Raw genomic sequence first — 22,025 nt, forward strand, 5'->3', positions numbered from 1 at the left:
GACACGATGCCGTGCTCAGCCTGAAGAGATAAAGGTTCTCATCTTCCTGAACATACAGTATACAGGCAACCACTGATGTCTATATTGTAGGTTCCTCGAGACGGACAAGCTGAGAAACTAGTAAATGGTTCCTAAAGTATCGTTTTTATTTTGGATATAATGCTTTCAAAGACCGACGGGTCACCCGAGACTATAACCCGTCTTGCGCCGAGATGCCTTCCCTTCCGACTAGTTGACGCTTTAATGTCTGCTGAAAGCATCTTTAGTGCTGTTTATGATTTCTCCGCTCTGACCTGCGATGCCAACTGGCTCAGATTTCCGCCTGTCTCTGCACTCGTCTTTCTCCTTCATCGCTGATCCCGAACTGAAAGCGGTCAAACCCGTCAGCGCGGTTTTACTCTCCTCTCCGTCTCATTCAATCAGGCTGCAAACGAGGCCACGGATGGGGGAACAATACGACGGTGGCGGTGAAGCTAGTCGAGTCCTGGAGAGAGGAGAGACTTTACAGCATTTAGCTTCCTGTCACAGAGGCGTCTTCATCTTCAATTAGAGCCGCTCATTTATTCTCATCGCGACTGTTTAGCAAAGATTACATGAAGTTTGTTTAGAGGTAGCTCAGATTGTGCAGACTCATTGCTCAAATCCGGCACTGCACCAGAAAGAGAGAGAGAGAGACAGAGAGAGAGAGAGAGAGAGAGAGAGAGAGAGAAAGGAAGGAACACTGACCATGGCTTCTCACTACCAGGCTCTCAGTTGCTATGGAGGCAATGGTAATGAGTTGTTAGGAGAAGGAGGTGTGAAACCTGGTGTCCTCAGAAATACAGTGGACACTTAGCAGTCCACACACTCACACACACACACACACACACACATGGATCTCTTATTTACGTTATGCCGTACAACTACTGACCTCTAACTGTATTTTATTCACATGCTGCTTTCATTCAAGACGATCTTCTCAGTGTACAGCAGTTTTCCCTCCAGGTCATTGATTTTTTTTTTTACTTTTTTTCTTTTTTTCTATGATTTTCTGTGTCTCTAATTAGATTTATTTTTTTTAACATACATACTGTATTACATTTCGGTTCATAAATATGTAGAAAAAGACGTATTTTTACACTGCACAAAAAAAATCCAAAGCGATCACCCCAAGTGTAGACGACGCTCCATTTTTTTGGAGGTCAGTTGGGGCCGATTTCTCAGTTCCTTCGTGACAAATTTCAGGTACATCAACGTACTGTAGATTTGCATTTCTTCATGAACTCTGCAGGTCAAAGAGGGGTTGATGGAATGACGGAGGTCGTCATTAGGCGGGAAAAAAACGAAGCAGGCCCTGACGGAACTTTTCAAAGCAGACAAAACCAGCCGTTTGGTACAGTCTTAAAACAGAAGAAATGCATCGACGAGCTCAGCAACACACACACAAAAAAGGGCACAATCTTTAGCCAAGACTAGAACACAAAGGCTAGAATCGAGAGACGCTTCATGAATGTAAACACAGACGGAACCAGATTCTTCGGCCAGATGAAAACACGGGTGATTTATACCAGAATGATTAGAAGAGAAGAACGGGAAGAAGGAAGGGAAGGGCTCGTGTTGCGAAGCACAACATATCATCTGTCGAACATGGTGGAGACGGGGTTATCACATGGGCATGTACTGTATGGGCTGCTGATGGAACTGGCTCACCGGTGTTTATTGATGATGTGACTGCTGATGGAATGTGCAGGATTAATTCCGAAGTTTACGGAGCTCAACCTTTTAGCTAACACTCAGTCAAAATAACGCAGGACAGCACTTCACATTCCTGACGTGTAATGATGCAAAACATACAGTGAAAGCTACCCAAGGCAAAGAAATGGAATGTTCTGAAAAGACAAAAGTCAGTCTCCTGACCCCGATTCAACTGCACAGAAGACGAAGCGGAAGGAAGAGAGAGCCACGAAAGGTCTGGCGAAGAAGATCAAAGGAGGAACCATTCGGTCATGTCCATGTCGAGACTATTTAGGCTGAAAATCTTCTCGATTGCTTGGTTTCGAATCCACCGTGGTGGAGGATGGAAGTAAAACTGTCTGAATACTTACGGACTTTCCTGTAAAAATACATAACTGCGATTTTCTTCTCGTTTACATGAAAACATCAAGATGACATATTTGGAATCTTTAGTCTTTAGTCTTTGATGTTCAAAAGGTTAATAGTGTATCTTCGGTAATAGTTTTATAGCTTTAATTAATTTAATTTCATAGCTATTTTAAGGTAGACCTCATGCACCTGGCCAGGTGGAATATAACACAGACGGTAATGAAAGGTGGTACTCCTGCTTCCACCTCAATGACAATGAAGATATTACAGTTAGTTTACTCTTCTTCTGGTTGGAACTCCGTTCAGGTTCTACTTTCCTGAAATGAAGAGCATCTGTTATAATGTCTAACATTCTTGTTCTTGAGAATACCTTCACCATGACGAAAAAAAAAAAAAAAAAAAAGGACCCCCAGAAGTACTAGTACAAGTATTATAAAGTACACTCTTGGCCTTTAAACCTAAAATCTGCTGTGAAGACGCCTACAACATAAGCTTTCCATTTTGCAGAAAGGTTGTAAACAGTCACAGTGGTCCTAAACCACTCGAATAACCCTTGAGGAACTACTTTATACTTCCTCTTGTGGTTTCCAGCAGAGATTCATTGTAGGAGCATTTCAGCAGTACACTGGTGTTAAGGAAATGCACACACACACACACACACACATGTGCACACACACACACACAGAGAGACAAAAACCTTCCGGAGACGTCTATTAAAAAGAATTATTTGTCTTTTCGATAGAACACTTGATAGAAATAGGGCTTCACTTCATCTTCTGCTGTTAATCAATAACTTTTAAGGCCACTCTGCTCCACTTTTCACTCTACACTGAGATCTTTACTGTAGAGTAAAACATCATGACACAATACCACCAAAATTTAACAACTGGTAAAAACGTGCAAGTGTTTATAAGCCTAAATAACATGGCTGTTCAGGTCAAACTGGGACTTTTGATTGTGCAGAATAACAGAACACAGTTCTGAGAGTTAAAAACTCTTTTAATTTCTCTCCTGTATAGAATCCCCTGATAAACTTATGCACGTATCCCAGTGTTTCACTGCTTGGACACCATCAACATTCTCTCTGTACGCCTGAGCCATGATCGGACTGCCTGCTTCATTCACAGTCGAAACCCCCGGCCTCCCAGGAACCCCTTTAATGTCCCAGATATGTATAAATGGTTCTGTACAGGGGATGTGCAAGTGGTGCTGGTGAATGATTGCGTGTACAGTTCACACAGACAGACGCGTCTCTTCGGCAAGTTGGCGACTAGTTATCTGTCGTTTTTCAATGATCAGGCGTTTCACTTGCTGAATATTTACAGGAACGACCACAGTGGGCTCCGAGCCATTCACATCGTCATTCACACACCTACTGTACTGTAAGAGTCTCATCACTACTGTGCTTGAGGTCTTCTGTAAATGTCACTCGTTTTACAGAAAGTCCTGGTTTGACTTGAACGCGCCTCCATTGTACATATACAGTCATGTGAAAATTATAGCACACCCCATTAAATATTCATTTTTTTTATTAGAAAATGTCAACATATTGATTTCTGATCTCGTTTTAATTTGAACAAGTAGATAAAGGGCACTGAATTGAATTAACAACAACAACAAAAACAAGAATTTACTTTGTTTTCACTTATTAATCAAAATAAGTTTTTTTTTTTTTTTCACATGGCTGTATAACTCTAAGGGACAAGGACATAATAAGAATTTTATGCTGAAAAATTTAATATTTCATGTGTTAGCTATTAATAATTGGTAAAAATCAACACTCGTGTGCTTGTTTGAAGTAAACCTGTGACATCACAACCATTAAAAAAAATAAAAATAACAATGACTTGCAAAGGCAATAAAGCGCTTTAGGGCACCCTGTTCTTGGAAAACAATCACAGCTCCAGTTACAGTGATGAAAGCGATTATCTCTTGCTTTTTCCTGGAAACACTTTTAATCAATTATGGTTTAATACACAAGTGTTTATTGTTGTAAGGATTTAAAATAAACACATCATCTATAATCGTTTGATGTGGTGAAGTTATCTTCGACAAGACGTGGAGTCTCCAGTGTCAGTGCTTTCTAATAATCAGTTTTTTCACCACATCAAATGATTATATGTTTATGTCAAACTCTTCACTTCACAACAATAAACACCCGGGTATTAAAACTTAACTGATCAATTAAAAATGAATCGAAACCTTCTGACCAATTAGAGTAACCTACAGTATACAGTTTGCTCTATTTGTTCTGTCGAGGTGATAAAAAGCAGACCAGACTGCGTCCAAACCCTGCACCGAACCCTTTGACTGCGGTAACATTAACACACACTGTATGCGTGTTTGTTCTGGAACAGAAGTGCCACACGAGGCATCGTGACTGTCCTGGCAGACTGCGGGGCATTCCAGGGGGTGGTGAATTCGCCGCATTGCCCGAGAGCCTCGCTCGGGACAGTGTGCCAGCAATGCCAGGAATACACAGATACCCGGGCCACGGTCGTCATTCCTTCACTCTGTCGCGTCAGGATGTGTGGGAAACATTTCCGAGCGGTACAGCTCTGGGAACAGACGTCACCGAGAGGACGGAGAGGATGTGCTGTGGGGGAACTACCTGAGGAGCATGTAGGAGCTGCCATCTGTCCGAGGCGTGTCCGTTATCATGACGTCGTTTTGACTACGACATCAAGATTTAAGTGAGATTTAAGACATAACAAAATAAACATACCAAAATAAAAAAAATATATATATATATATATATATATATATATATTTCTTCCCCTTAGGGAAAACATTTCGTCTTTATATTACTCGACAGGATGAAGTTCTGCAGACGTCCTGCAGGGGCCGCTCTGTTCCCTCATCACTTTTGTCATCGGAAACAACACGGCTCTCCTGCTCAACTCCCTCGTTTCTTCTAATCTTCTGTCTATCTCACTGAATCACATGCCCCATTGACCTCACTATCCGACTCCATTGATGTGATCAAGGGGTGCTTACGGAGAAAACGTGCTTTCTGTTCTGGCAGAACAATTCATTCATCTCCCAGGCGCTACACTGCAACAGCTACATTAAGAATCAAGCTGGTTTAAGCCCTGAGTTCTGACAGCTTTCACAACATTCACCCTTACTGGACTGTATGTCCAAAATCTGAATGTTTGTACAAACGATATGAAAGATTTCAGATTCAATTGATATTATATGTAATATAATATATAATGTATGTAAGCGTAACAACCTTCAGAAAAACTGTAATTGCACTTTGTTCAATATAATCAACTCATATATTGTTTTAAATAATTGTTTGTCTTTTTTTGTTTCAGTCCCATAACCTTCACTTAACCCCGCTATAAAATGTACAGGCAGGTCATGTGCTGAACAGGAAGTTGCATCATCGAAACTTTATAAAGATCATAAGAAGATAGATCTTTCTCTCTCTCACACACACACACACACCACACACACATATACACACTTTTCATTTTCTTTTCAAAGATGCTGACTGATTAAGCCACTTCAAAATGCAACTCTGCATCCTGAACTACAGTACACAGTAGATCAAAGGGGAATGATTAATTTAAAAAATGTTACAAATAAACAGAATGTTTTCACAACATTAGCATGTGTGGCAGTTAAGGGTTTTAAACAGATGAATACAAAATGTTTCTTTTTTTATTTGAAGGCCAAAAAAATGCAACACACACTTGTATTTGGCTGACTTACTGTATATATACTGTACAGTATATAATGAGAGAAATGAGACAAAGATGAGACTGATACTTAAGAAGGGGTAACCCCTTTGAACTTCTGGTTTAATACATTATATACTGTATTTCTTAGATTGGATGAAAAAAAAGTTAATAAAGCACCAAAAATCTCATGTTCTGTACATATTCAGTTATTCAAAACTGTCCTTAGATTTTTCGCTGGATCTACAACGCTGGCAAAAAAACAACAACAATAGAAGAGACATTTTTATACCTAATCTTTATACACTCAGCTTTCTGGAAACATTTTTTTTTAATGGCAAACAGAAGTGCTGATGTGGTTTTTGATAATACATGACACACTGTTATCTACCAAAATACTAAACACTCAGTTCCAAGGTAAAGCTGAATCACTTTCCTTCGGTTACCATGAATATCATACGGTATGTCTTTAAAAAATTTTTTTTTTTGGCCGTCCTCGTCAAATGACGGTAGGGCACGGTTTGAGTGATCATCTTTCCAGGCATTTCCCTGTCCACTTTACACTGATCTCGCGGTTTGAACCACCAACCCTCCGCCGTTCAGCAACCCGAGCCTCCGCCGCCCGAGCCACGACTGTCCTACGGTCTTATTACATTACGCTATATTTTAAATACACCACAATATTTCAAATTGTAAAAAATGACATTAAAAAACATTTAGTGCATATATAACAAAATCAAGAGAAGAACAAAAAGATTGAATTCTCTACAAGTCATTTTTTTTCTTACTTCAGTGTATTCTTGTATATCTTGTACTGTTAGTATTTATTCATTCCAACAAAGTGAAAGTAATACACATGCTCTCTCTCACTCTCTTACTCACGCATCTTCTATACCGCTTTAACCTTTTTTCAGGGTTGCCAGGGCCTGGAGCCTATCCCATGGTTTCACAATCTAACACGAGGCTAAAAGCTTTTCTTTACTGTAGCCTGTACTGTAATGCCTTGCTTTATCTTTACCTTAAATGGAATAAAATAAATTAAAATAAAATAAAAAAAACAGGGCCACTTACTCGTTGAAGACGAGGTCCGGGGCGAAGTAGAGCATCTGAGCGTTGGTGTGTTTGTAAGATCTCCAGCTGAGCGAGAACGAAGAGAGACACATCCACGAGTACTGGATCAGCGTGATTTGGTCCTCGATGGGCAACGAACGAAAACCTGCAGGGACAAACAGCATGACTGTACAGGGACTTACACCATCATATCTCCATCATACCTGGAGTCTATCAAAAAATAAAGCAGAACCTGGCGTCTGGTTACCCAGCCGAGTTTTCTGCGTGTTGAGATACATGAATACAGTGATTTATTATGATTTTTTTAATACTGATATTCATAGCTGGATGTTTACATGTGCTAATATTTGTCTAGACACAATAAACCGTTGTGTTTTATCACTAGAATTAGTGCTTCATGTAATGCCCAGGGCCTTGGTTTATTACCCTGTTGTCTATGGAAAGCTCAGAGGACACGTGACACAGTTTGCAGTCTGTCTTACACCGTCTCACGTGAGTCAAACAGGAAGAGGAGACGGTTTTAGTTTACCTAAACTCTGCTTTTGAGAGCATGAGGCTAGCACGGGTGCAAGTTTAAGAGAGCAGCAAAGCGTAGAAAAAGTGTTTTCCTTGACTGATCGATCGAGAAAAAAAAAAACATAGCATTTAAATAAAGTCTGTTATCCAGATGTTTTACTCACTCACTCATCATCTTTACCGCTTTATCCTGTATAGAGCATCGCAGAGGGGGTGGGGTGGGGGAGGTGGGGGGTGGGTACACCCTGGACGCGGTCCAGATTTCTGAATGTAAATTAATTCCCTCCGAAGTTCTGAGAAAGCATGTTACCTTATTTTTTTTTTTTTAACGATTTATTTAAACACACTTCTCTTCCCAATGTCATGAGTTCAGTAATCAGACTAAGAAAAGTAAATAAAAAAGAAATTTATCTCTTCCTGTGCTGATGTTTCTAGCCCTGTATCTAGTCTCTGGTCTGGTGAGCTGCTTTCAGCTAAATTATTTACATAAACATGTGACTCGATGCAGTAAATCAAGCATCTGGTAGGAGAACCCATGACTGTTCCTGTTTAGAAAACTGGAGTCACTTTGCTCCGCTTAATCTTGCTACGGTATTTTGTGATCCACTGATATATTTTGTTGGCTCCACATCAATAGTTGATGACTCCATCACAAGAAACATTCTCTCCTACACTAGTATTTCGAGAAAACCCCTCCTTTTGGCCTGGTCCCACATTCGGAGGACGGACTGGATAGTCGATCTGACTCGTGTTGGAGAAATGGGAAGCCAGAATGTGGAAAAACAGAGCTGGAAATTGGTACTTAATCAGTTATAAAATTAACACCACTGCCGGGTGACTTGATTGTCAATTGTATACCGATAAACTGGCGGCAAGATCATGGACACCCAAGAACTATCTAGACCAAAAGTTAGCCCGCCAGTCCCAGTGGCAGACACCTCATCACACCACCAGAGGAACCTAAAACTCAGGTGGCTTCAACTTAAAGGGCTGATGGGTGTATGCAATGGTGATAATTTGACTTCTCTGGTTTTAATACCATGTTTTCAGTATATGGTGTCATGTCATGGTGATGAAATAACACCACCCTCCGAGCTCATTAAAAATATCCTAATTTGTTCCAGACCTGCAGGGTTGTTCATTCTGAAACCGAAACAATTGCTCATGGAAATGGCTCTTTTGTTTACTAGTCGAGGTTTGACGCGGCTCTGGAACCAACTCCAGCTCCGTCACCATGTCAGAGAAAAACAGCTACCAGTCAGTGAGTGTGTTTCAGACTGACATGACTTCAAAGAGCGTGAAAAGGTTTCAGCATCTCAGCAGGGCTGCAAGTATCTCGTAAACATTCCTCATTAAAAGTAGGCGCTTACCAACCGACTTAAATGCAGTGTATCCGTGTGTACACTTCCAACTGTGAGTGCTAGGAAAACATGGCCACACACTGCTCTCAGGCATGACATCATTACAGATATGCACTGTCTGGCGCATGCCATGATTTCATTCCACTGCCTTTGATTACCGAGCACAACGTGGTGTCCAGTTCATGTCGGAAAATGATTCCACTTGCTCCCAGAACCACTCTCCTGGAGTGCTGGAATATAGAGTCGTGTCATCAGGGAAGGAAAACCCCATTGATGTGACGACCTGGTCATTCAGTACATTCCGGTCGTCAGTTGACTTCATTTCATTTTGTTTGTTTTTTTCCCCAACACATTTTTTCTTTCAAGTTGACAGTTCAGCACTATATATCCAGGTTTTAGTAATGTGTAATAAACTTCTTAACCCAGTGGCAGTCATTTCAAATCTCCTTGCTTGCTGCAGCCTGATCATTTGACTCTTGTGATATGATGACTTATTTTTTTCTCTTTTTTTGGTCATGCAGTGTCCATAGTGTACCCCCCCCCCCGCCCCTCATGGCCTAAGTCTCCTGGGATAGGCTCCAAGCCCCCTGCAAACCTGAATACAGTGTAAAGTGGTGTAGATGATAAATGAGTGATTAGTACTGATAAACTGCAAAATCATATGTCCTGAAATACAATATCTTAAAAAGCGCTGAGCTTGCAAACGTCTCTTCCCTTAAAATGTTTCATCATAATTTTTTATTTGTTCATGTGAGCTTACACTACCCATCTTAGCTGTTACTGTAATAATACTAACATATTAGCGACAGATAATGACTTGCTGACCAATCAGAATAGAGATTTCAGCAGGGGTGTGATTGTGGGGGTTAATATTAAACAACACCTGGGCCAATTTAAGGCCAGGTACAGGTATTTTCAATCATTACTTTTTCCAAGACATTTTTTATTCTTTAATTTTTTAATTTTTTTGTTTGTTTGTTTTTTAAAAAAAATTAAATTGTTGTCAATTTCATGTTAAAATTCAAGGTCAAGAAAGTTACTATATATGGTTCCTTTTTCCAAGTAATAAATAGATAAAAAATAATAATAATAAAAGTGCAAAAAAAGTTTTTTCTTGAATTACTGATACTGACAATTCTAAGTTACCAAATGTGGTTCTTCCCCCAGTTAAGGGTTAACATTACAAAAGTCTATTTTATTAATTAGTAAATGACTTCTGCCCCATTACCACCCTAAGCGTTATAGTGCATAGTGCAGAATAAGCATGATTTGAACTGAAGTGCTCTTAATGCCAGCGTGTGTCTGAAAGTCAGCGAGGACCAGCTTCCCCTTGTGTCTGCCTGACTTTCTATTTTTACATCTGGATAAAGTGAGCAGACACCCTGGTATCAAATAATTGCAATACAACAAATGGTTTCTCAGAGGGGGTGAGTTTAACGACTACAGTGTGAACTGCAGCGTTACAAAACTGTAGTCAACACCACATTCTCTTCATTATGGTGATCTTAATTCACTTATATACACTACACTGAACAACTTCTCTGTTTTTATGTGTGGGGTAGGAAATTATCGCTGCGCGGGTTCAGGTTACAGTTAACTACGGCTATAGGTATTATTGTAGCGCACTGATTACATAGCTGAGATTAAAGTTATGAAAAACGTCCAACTAAATTCATCAGAATTGCAAGAGCTTTCACCGCATAATTATTCAGAACTTTTTCACAACCTGGATTCCCAGAAATTGACCTTATCATGCTTATATAAACAAAATAGCCTAAAATATTGAAGGAGGAAACAAATTAAGATCATTTGTAGAAATAATTAACACATAAAAATATTAATATAGTGACTGTACAATCTCTGGCATTGTGAAACCTCTAAACTAGTTCTGGTGATACAGGAGATACAGTCGGAAATCACTGAATTAGTCAAATGGAGTTGGCCTGCATGCTATCAAAGTGTCATATGATCTCAAGATATTCAAAGTTCCTGGAAGAACCCTGGTTTCGTTACAGAACAAAACTAAATCTTAAAGACAAAGAAGCTAGAAAAACAATTCAGATAGAAAGTTCTGAAAATGCACATGCTATGGATTGATTATTTTTTTAATTATGCTAAACTTCCTAAACTAAGCATCTCACAGACCATAACTCACTGATCAGTAACAATCCAAGCAACCAAGAGGTCAAGAGGGAATTGAGAAGAAGGAGGACTGTGTAAGTTTAACCATATGGATAACCATTGCCTGGACACTGCACAGTGTATTAAGTTGGAGTTGGAATTGAGTAAAAAATATGTTCTACAACCATGTTCTCTGTCCTGGAAAATCAAAATGAGACCAGAACTTCTTGGCCAAGGCAGAAAAGCCTATGGTGGAAACTCAACACTGCTCAATATCATTCCATGGTGCTGGTAGCCTCATTTTAAACGCTACCATTGTAATCACCTTATGACTTTTGGTGGATGACGACCTCCAGCCAGAGATGCAGTTGTTATATTGCTTAAAACTTCCATATTATTTAAAATACTACACCCGTTCCTGGAAGCACACAAATTTTCTAAGAGAACATAACTAAACGAGTAGCACCATGAAGACAAAGGAGCTATCGATCATACAAGAGAAAGTTCTGAACATTTATTAATTGGGATTGAATTATTCAAAAAGTATTAAACACTGATTAATATTATTCCTACAGTGAAACATGGTGGTGGAAGCACCATGTCAAAAGCTACATTTGGCCACCTACTCGTCTTACAGCTTCTGTAGTCCCAATTATATCTCTGTTATTTTCAAGTTGTAACACTACAAAAAGTTCAAAAGTGTGAAAACTTATGCAAGGCACTATTTGCAACTTTCTTGCTAAAGAAGCTCCTGAACCTTTTTTTTTTTGATCTACCAGATGCATTTCAAGTCCAGATCCCAAGAAGCAGTTCTGCTTTCTTGTACACTTAAATAGTTTAATCTTGAGCCTGAGTAACGCGTGAGTCATACCTGGAAGTACTTTGGCCCACTTGACAACACGCACCATCTGCTTGCCGGCAAGTTTGTTGAGGCTGGTGAGGAGGTGATCAGTGGTGTCAGGCTGCGTGCTATCATAACCTGCAAACACCACCTCAGGCTCGATGAGCTCGAGTACGCTGCACACAGACGGTGAGAGGAAGGGAGGCACAGAGGCACCACGAGGAACAAGAGCCATGTTTGAGCTCAGCTCCTTTTCCGAGTTCTGAAGAGATGAGTCCTCGCTCACGCTCTTCAGCTTGCCCAACTTCTTTGACTTCCGCGCTGAGGGAGGAAAAGGGGTCAGCATTAGCAACGTTTGGAGTCAGCTTTTAATGCTTGCAAAAGAAAGTGTTTTTTAAACTGAGAACTGGAACATTTCAGCAAGTTTGGGAGGTTTGGAAATTTCTAGCATTCTGAAAAGGGTTCTGCTCGGACCAATACCTGATAGGGGGAAAAGCTTCTACAAACAAACTCAAGACCACTTACTGATTCTATAATCTTTTATTAGAGTGTAGTATTGAGTGCACACTCTGGCTCACTCCTGATTGGTTAGATGTTTAAGATTCTTTGGACCATTGGAAATCATTTGTTGGTGGGTTTAACACGGATCCTTTAATGGTTCCTCAAAAGAATCTCCATTTCTGATGGCTTGCTTGAATTTGTGTTGGTTCTAGATTTATAATAAACTTCTAATTTGAACCCAATCTGATACAGCCAGTTGCAGGGTCCTACAGAGAAATAACTCAGAGGAAAACCTGACTGCCCCTTAAAATCTCTAACTAAAAGATTAGTTTATCTTTAAAAAAAGATTTAACTACTGTGCTTTTAACATCAAATTGAATCTTGTACTCTTGAAATATCTTTTTAATTGGTTCTATTTTGAACTACCAGGATAATAATAACAGAAAAAAGATTCTGTATAAATAATTCTGTTGCAGGGTTTGATTTAAAACCTCTAAAGATGGCCCCAAAATGAAAATCCCAAGAACTGTTAATGGTTTTAGATTTGCCTTCATTCTGCTTTTTATTCTTTATGGAAGTACTGAGTATTAAAGACTTAAAATAAGGTGTCTTTATTTAACAGAACTTTTACAGGAATACAATTGCTGTTAGTCTTTTTGCTGCTCCCATCTAGAGGTCACCACAGCAGACCACCCTTGGCACAGGTTTTCAACTAGATGCCCTTCATTATGTAACCCTCCTATTTTATCCGGGCTTGGGACCAGCACTGCATCCAGTGGCTGGGGTTTAGACATTGGGTGGGAATCAAACCTGGGCCTTCCACATGGCAGGTGAGAAACCTACTACTGAGCCACCAGTGCCCATAGACAGACATACAGTATGTTCTAGAATTTTACATAAAACCTTTAAATTATGCTTCTTAAATGGCCAACATTTGATATTTTTCATTGCTTTTAAGGTAGTATTAAATCATCTACTTTTAGGAATGGGTTTTAAAGGTTCCTTGGATGATTAAGGGTTCTAGCTTAGAAAGCAGAAGAAAGAAACTGCCTGTTGTAGGCAGTTGCGAGTTATTTTTCTATGGAGTTTCTAAAGATGGTAAAAGGGGTTAACATTTTTAATAGATTATACTCAAAGATTATACTCTGAAAATAGACTGTTGTAGGGCTCTACCTAGAATATTCAAAAAGGTTGGCCCAGGGGGAAAAAATGTGATGCACCATTAAAGGTTATAGATTTAACCTTTATTGAAATAATGTACTGTTGAAAAAGTACTAAAGGTCCCATATTTTTGCTATTTCTTTATTTCTTTAACAAGTTAACATCAGGTCCCAGTCCTCACCCAAACTGTGTGTGTGTGTGTGTGTGTATTAATGCTTAAGCTGAAATACAGTTTAGATAATGCATTTATTTGGACCTCAAGCTATCTTTATTTTACTCCTCCACCAAATGCTCTGTTTTAGTGTCTATGTAAATGAGCTACTGCTGAGCCCCCGAAAAACAAGCAAGGGGAGAACTTTTTATATGAAGTTACGATAGAGGAAACATCGAACTGACTTGTTTTTTGCCGGAGCCAATAGAAAACCAAAAGAAAAACCAAAAGTTGTTTTTTTTTATACACACGCTATATATATAAAAAGCTAATTGATATTTATGGAACGCTTAATCCTTGAAAATGGACGGATAACTTGTCGCCAACTTGCAGAACAGACCCATTAGTCTGTGAAAACTGTACACACAATCATTCACCAACAACACTTTTACATTACAAGAACTCGGCTCGGCTTTCCCGTTTACAGTTCTGAGCTTACTACAAGCCATTTCCACATATTTGGACCATTAAAGGAGTTCCTGGGAGGCCAGTGTTTCAGACATAAGGCAGACAGTCCGATCATGGCTCAGGCGTACTAAGAAAACTTGCAGTACACCTTGATGGTGTCCAAGCACTAGTGAACCACAGGGGATTATGTAGAGAAACAGAGGGAGGTTCTTCTCTCATAACTGTGTTCTGTTATTCTACACAATCAAAAGTCAAGACACAGTTTGACTTGAACGCCCCTCATACAGTATATATTTTCGAAACCGAATAAACAAAACTGATCAAAACTGACACAATAATTGAACCTGATTTGAGAGAAACTATGTTAGTTTCATGTGCGGTGATGCGTATAAGTAGAAAATTCCCCCGGATTTAAAACTCATCAATCAAACGGCCCTGTGTGAGAAAACACTGCTGCAGTCAAACTCGATAAGGTTTTACACATCCAGAACGTCCAGCTCACTCAGCGTCTGTATCCCACCAGCTATTTATCATCTTCCACTAGCTATATTAAGCAACAATTTCTTTGAAATAAGTGCACAGTCATTGTGCAAACATTGACAGAGGAAACTGCTTAATGTCTGTCTGGGTGAGTCTTATTAAATAAGAAATGTGTCATTCACACACTGGGTTTCAGTCGTCTGGCCTGGAAAGCCTGAATAAGGACTCTGTTTTTTTGGACTTCAGGGAACCAAAGTGAATCAGTCGCAGAAGCACGTCCTCCTACACCAAAACAGGGGAGTTTACCGAGGCCTGTTTCGCTGAGGCTGCTCCGAGAAACGCGTTCAGTGTGAATGGACCAGATGTGGAATGAGACAGAGCTCACTCAGTGTGTTCCAGGTTTCAGCTGGGGACCTTTAAGATCCTAGTGTATTTGCATAATCTGCCAAACTGTCATGTTTGCCAGAGGTGGGAGGATGCGGAGTACATTTACTCTATTGCTGTACTTAAGTACATATTTCACGTATCTACAGTCGTGGCCAAAAGTTTTGAGAATGACACAAATATTAGTTTTCACAAAGTTTGCTGCTAAACTGCTTTTAGATCTTTGTTTCAGTTGTTTCTGTGATGTACTGAAATATAATCACAAGCACTTCATACGTTTCAAAGGCTTTTATGGACAATTACATGACATTTATGCGAAGAGTCAGTATTTGCAGTGTTGGCCCTTCTTTTTCAGGACCTCTGCAATTCGACTGGGCATGCTCTCAATCAACTTCTGGGCCAAATCCTGACTGATAGCAACCCATTCTTTCATAATCACTTCTCGGAGTTTGTCAGAATTAGTGGGTTTTTGTTTGTTTAAGGATTGACCACAAGTTCTCAATGGAATTAAGATCTGGGGAGTTTCCAGGCCATGGACCCAAAATTTAAACATTTTGGTCCCCGGGCCACTTAGTTATCACTTTTGCCTTCCAGGAAAATGCATTGTTCTTCACCAAACTGTTGTTGGATTGTTGGAAGAAGTTGCTGTTGGAGGGTGTTTTGGTAACCAGACATGAATGGTCTCAGGATGCTTTACTGTTGGCATGACACAGGACTGATGGTAGCGCTCACCTTCTCTTGTCCGGACAAGCCTTTTTCCAAATGCCCCAAACAATCGGAAAGAGGCTTCATCAGAGAATATGATTCTTATGAAAGAATGGGTTGCTATCAGTCCATTTACCATACTTTCTGCAGAAGATCAATCTGTCCCTGATGTTTTTTTGGAGAGAAGTGGCTTCCTGAGCAAGCTTTGCACTGGTGGCACTCCGATCCCGCAGCTGAATCCTCTTTAGGAGACAATCCTGGTGCTTGCTGGACTTTCTTGGACGCCCTGAAGCCTTCTTAACAAGAATTGAACCTCTTTCCTTGAAGTTCTTGATGATCCTATAAATTGTTGATTTAGGTGCAATCTTAGTAGCCACAATATCCTTGCCTGTGAAGCCATTTTTATGCAACGCAATGATGGCTGCACATGTTTCTTTGCGGGTCATCATGGTTAACAATGAAAGAACAATGATTTCAAGCATCACCCTCTTTTTAACATGTCAATTCTGCCATTCTAACCCAATCAGCCTGACATAATGATTTCCAGCCTTGTGCTCGTCAACATTCTCACCTGAGTTAACAAGACGATTACTGAAATGATCTCAGCAGGTCCTTTAATGACAGCAATGAAATGCAGTGGAAAGGTTTTTTTGGGGGATTAAAAACCTTCATGGCAAAGAAGGACTATGCAATTCATCTGATCACTCTTCATAACATTCTGGAGTATATGCAAATTGCTATTATAAAAACTTAAGCAGCAACTTTTTCAATTTTCAATATTTATGTAATTTTAAAAACTTTTGGCCACGACTGTATACTTATACACTTGAGTAGTTTTATTAGAGGATACTTTTTACTTTTACTCCGCTCAAATCTACAGCAAATATCAGTACTTTTACTTAACTGCATTTCTGCATGGCATTGTGTTACACAACCATAGTGAGTATTTAAAAGTGGAAATTTTTCATCGTATGTGATTATTATGTGTAATGCCGTAACTTGCCTTTCCTTTGAGACATGCCTATTTAAAAAACGGCCACTGAGCTAATACACGCCCTTTACTTTTGATAGTTTGGTAAATAATATTTATGTAAATGAATTTGAACGTGAGCCCTTCTGTACATTTACTCAAGTACACAAGTAAACGGAGGACTTTTATTTGAGTATTATTTACCCCAGGGAATTTCTACTTTTATTTGAGTACAGAATTTGAATACATTTTCCACCTTTGATGCTCAGAACTAGAAAGCTACAGTACTGATGAATGCACAATATATCAAAGCTTAAACAGTGTTCACATTTTTAAACAGCATTGGTTATTACCGGAGCTGTCCGTACAGTATGCTCTTTATTTCAGCTTTTCAGGCACATAAAAAGCCATTAGGCTTCATTTGTTAAACTTGATATGAACAGATTTATTCATAAATTATTTGTAGGAGCTTTTATGCAAAAAAAAAAAAAAGTGATGGTTATGAAAATCCATTTAGCTTGTGAGTGCCTTAACTAATTGGTTTAATTGATCAACTTACTGAACTTCAAGCGGGTCAAGCGTACTCGGATCTGGATTGTTTAGTCACAATCTGTACGCTTTAATATATCTAAAAGCCGACTAGTTAAATGTCATGTTGTTGGGTATCTATGTGCTATAATGGAACACAAATTTTGACTCATAAAATGTCTTCCTAGCTCTTTGTCCTGCAATCAAAATGATTTTTTTTTATTCTCTATTTCTATTTTTAACCAGAATAAATAAAAATAGTTCTTAAATGGACCTCTCTGATGATGTGACCCGTGTGACTTTAAGAGTTAACAAAAACATAACTGTCAATTCATTTCTCCTTTGCTTAAAAGATTCTGTTTGTGTAAAGACAGATTGAGTTACACGGCCGCAGTCAGAGTCATTAGTGAGTGATCCTTGAGTTTAATTGCTGCTTTTGCGGAAATATTTCATGCTTGTTCGCTCTGTGCAATGTGAAAATTAGAGTTAATGTGAAAAGTGAAGTTTCTTCCAGAGGGACTGCTTGGTACAGTATATACAGTAGTATTATAGTCTGCTCATTGTTGCTGGAGATTACCTCCGAGATTCATCCCTGCCTGCAGACACTTTCGTACTCGGCATGCCGGACAGTTCTTCCGTCGGATTTTGTCGATGATGCAGTCGTTCCTTCCAGCGCACAGGTAGTTGTGCTGACCTGTGGATACAGAAGAGGGGATGTTTAAAGAAATGCTTATCTTCACTATCATGGACTACATCTTTATTCTACTACAATTAACATACCGTACACATTTACAGCATTTGCCAAACGCCTTTTATGCTTATTTAACATTATTAAATCAGCCTCCGATATCAAGCAGATTTAATAGTCGAGATTCGACTATAAGTTTAGGATAACATGAAAAGTTGTAGTTTTGTCTTGAAAAGACAGGCTGGTGGAAAAAAAACGAGTTTACAGCTGCTATATCAAGTGATATCAGGAACTAACTTGTTTTATGGATGTTTGACAGCATTAGACGAACGTTAAAAGGATAAATAGCGTGACGCGCCATGATTTATGAGACGAGCAACTCGAGCAAACTCATGTGGTGTAAAGTAAAACTGGATGGATTTTTTTGAAGGAACCAGATGAGAAGATGGAGATGAGCTGGAAAAGTTAGCCACTACTATAGAGTACTGTGTAAAGGTCTTGAGCCATTATTGATATCTTTACATTAAAATAGATGATGTAGACTATAAATTAACAAAATGGGAACAGATGTTTTACTGCGACAGGCTCCAAAAGTGCCTAAAGATACAACTTAAAAATTAACCTCAGCAGCGACCTCATTTCCCCTCTCGTCTGTTCCAACATTCAGCATCAGCAGCACCTGATCATCTGTCATCATCTGCACCTGTTTCTGCCTGGTTTATGCCTTACGTTAGATGTTTTTATTTTTTATTTTTTTATGCTTGAATGATTCATGGGTCACTGTGTGGCTTAACTACCAAAAAATATCCCTCAAAAACTGCTCAGGTACAGGGACTGGAGTGAAAATGAAAGACAAAAAAAAAAATCCTTTGGGAAGCCTGGAGAACGATTCCACAGGACTACATTAAAAATACAAGAAAGTCCGGCTCTTTGGAAGCAAAATATGAAGAACTGAAGGGGATCAAGACTTTTGCACAGTGCTGTGTGTATATAAAAAATTCTGCTTTATGGCTGGCAATTCAGGATGCAAGTTGGCTTAGTGGTTACCGCTGTCATGCTGCATCTCCAGAGTTAGGGGTTTGAATCTCGCCTCCGGTGTGTGTGTGTGTGTGTGTGTGTGTGTGTGTGTGTGTGTGTCTCGCTTTGTTTGGTGGGTTTTCCTCCGGGGACTCCGGTTTCCTCCCACAGTCCAAAAACATACGTTGTAGGCTGTTTCCAAAATGTCCAAAGGTTGGCAGCCATCTAGTGTGTATCCTGCCTTGTGCCCTGAGTTCCCTAAGCAAGATGGAAACCGTATGGATGGGCTGGCTGGTCCAAAAAAACATGATCTAAAAATGAATTATTATTATTATTGTTATTATTATTATTAACACAATGCTGCTTCAGTAAAACAGGTCACAGGATGAAATTTGAACAGGGAAGTGTATTAAATCTAATGGCAGCTGTATTCCAGGAAGTCTCAGTTGTTGGTAAAACCCAGGCCTATCAGACGTACAGTATAATGTTACAGAAGTCCTCAAATAGTAGCCATACTTTACATCTCGACACACATACATATCGACTAAAACTGATAAACAGAACCTACAAGTGATTGTGGATATAATGTACAATAGAATTAGCATTAATATTCATAAAATGTAATGAAAATAGACCTTAAAGAAAAAAAAAACACTCCATGCGCAAGTTTTGCTATTTGAAACTTGCATTTATTACGGCAGATTTAATAATCTGAACGTCTTTAGCACATGGATGGGTTGCGTGACCTGTTGGTTGGACTTTCAGGCTTCACCGCAGTTGAGCAGCTTACACTTTGCTTAAGTGTGTATATAATATTCACATCAAACATTAAAACTAATTGGGTTAATTGTAGTTCAACATGTGAGCTTAATGCTGTTCTTTACTTTATATTAACAAATCTTTCAGCAATCATCAGTGAACGGAGTGAGCTGAAGGTGAAAGCCTTTGTACTGTGTGTTTAAGGAAAACAGTGTGTAACTCTGCATCACTTTACTGTAAATACACTTTGTTCCCCGTTTACGTAAGTGTGTGTACGCATGCATGTGTATCAAATCTCCCGCATGCTGCTTTCCCGAGCTCAAGCCGTGCTGCAAGGTTGCACACTGCTCTCAATGTGTGTGTGTGTGTGTGTGTGTGTCTCACTCTCTCTTACACTTTCCTGCTTCCCCACTAATTCCCTCTCCCTCAATCCCTCCTTCTCTCCTGCACTCCGAGCGTCTGCTCAGCTCCTCTCCTCAAACCTAACTTCCCCAAAAATCCGCTCTCAGCCCGGGTCTCGCTGTGACGCTCGGGTTTTTTTGGCGGAGAGGAACGTGCGCAAGTTGAGGCTGCCAGAAAAGCCCGGGATCTGCTTGGAAGAGCAAAGGCAGCTGTAGCTCCGCCACTATTTCTGGCTCGCTCACGTGACTCGTTACATAAGCCCATTTTTCTTGCTCTAAAAAACAGTAAACTGCGACACAGGAAATACAACGCCCCTCCTCTATCCCTCTACCACACCCCCACACCCCCACACACATTCTCTCCATCCCTAACCCCCACCTCCACCTTCTCCATCTAACCTCCCCCACCTTTTCCATCTCTCCGACACCGGTGCAGATCAGACGCGAGATCCGTTCACACACCTCTTCACCCGCTGTGCCTAAGCTTCTCCCACGAATCCTGTTAATCATTGCCCTAAAGATGTGAATGCAAATACGTTGTGTGTTTACCATGTGCGCCCGCGGGTGCGCGGCGCAAAAGTGAGAGAAGAAGTTTGTGTGCTTTGAAGACGTCGCGAATCGACGTTGCCCTTCACAATGCACGTGAACATCCAAATATTTGCAACATGCACAACGACTGGCATTCATACCATGTGCGATTAAAAAACTGGTTTAACCGACTCTAATTATCATTTTAAACATTATTACTTTCATTTTGTTTTAAACTTGTGTTCTGTTTGTGCAATGATCAAATTCTTCACACGGAACCCTTTGAGAAGCCGCTTTCGAAAAAGCGCTGCTCACGTGTCGGCGCTTCTCACGCTCTTTAACGTTCTGACCGATCAGATTGCAAGGAAAATAAACAATATTAACAGCATGTGCGATTTTTGTGAGATTTAAGTGATATGTGAACACAAGCTGCTCAAGTCTCCTGCAAAGCCTAACCAAAAAACAGGTTTGTTATTTCGACCATTTTTACAATTGATAATTCAAAAACTCAAACTACCTAGAAAAAGTACAAGTGTTGGCACCTCTGGAGACACTGGGGAGAAAATATGCTTATGACTTACTAAGTAAGAAATGGGAAGAAAATAGTTGACTATTTTTTATACTATGTTGTGGCCACCACACATGAAGATGAGATAGTTTTATGTGAGATGTATGATGAGATAGTTGTGTGGCAACAAGATACTATGCCGAGGCAACAACCTAATAATAAATGAAGATGAGATAGTTTAAAATGTGACCATGAGATACTATGTTGTGGACACAACTTAAAACCCTGCGGAAATGAGATAATTTATTGCGTGACCATGAGATACTATGTTGTGGCCACAACTTGAAACCCTGCGGAAATTAGATAATTTATTGCATGACCCTGAGAGACTATGTTGTGGCCACAACTTAATAATGCATGGGGACGAGATAGTTTCATGTGTGGCCACGAGATACTGTGTTGTGGCAAAAACTTAATAACCCTAAAGTCCAAAACAACAATCATCCTGTCACATCTAGGGCATGAATGATCTTATTATCTCATGTTCTTAAGTCATGGCCATAACAATAGTATCTCGTTGCCACACGTTAGACCTTTTTCTTCTCATGCTTTAGTAAGTCGTCGACACAACAGTGATTGCATTAGTGAGTCCTGCCTTAGTGAGTCATAGAAGCGCGATACTATGTTGTGACCATTATTTACTGTCGTGGAAACGAGATACTATGCTGTGACCATGACTTACTAAGGTGGGGGAAATGAAATATTATGTTGTGATAATGACTTAACAAGGCGTGAGAACGAGATACTAAGTTTTTTAGTCGTGGTCACAACATAGTATCTCGTTCTCACGCCTTCGTACATAGTATCTCGTTTCCACGACAGTAAATCATAGTCACAACATATTATCTCATCCCAGATCATAGTACAGTAAGTCGTGGCCATAACATAGTATCTTGTTCCCATGCCTTAGTACGTAGTGGCCACAATTTTTTTTTACTCCCCCAGATGTTACCAAAGTTGCTCTGTAAGCACATGCTTAATGAGCAGCATTTTGAAAACGGTTTAAATAATTTTTAATTAAAAGAATTCTAGACTATT

General features: G+C 39.7%; 1 protein-coding gene across 1 annotated transcript in view; it reads right to left on the reverse strand.

Moving 5' to 3' along the window:
- The window catches only part of nr3c2 (nuclear receptor subfamily 3, group C, member 2), a 108,954-nt gene that overhangs the window by 18,517 nt on the left and 68,412 nt on the right, over positions 1–22,025 (reverse strand). The window contains exons 4-6 of the mRNA XM_053501622.1: positions 17,604–17,720; positions 11,709–11,999; positions 6,840–6,984 (exon numbers count right to left, since the gene is read on the reverse strand). Coding sequence (XP_053357597.1) covers positions 6,840–6,984; positions 11,709–11,999; positions 17,604–17,720 — 553 coding nt within the window. The remainder of the gene's footprint in view (positions 1–6,839; positions 6,985–11,708; positions 12,000–17,603; positions 17,721–22,025) is intronic.

This window comes from Clarias gariepinus, chromosome 8, assembly GCF_024256425.1.
Source record: "Clarias gariepinus isolate MV-2021 ecotype Netherlands chromosome 8, CGAR_prim_01v2, whole genome shotgun sequence".
Lineage (NCBI taxonomy): Eukaryota > Metazoa > Chordata > Actinopteri > Siluriformes > Clariidae > Clarias > Clarias gariepinus.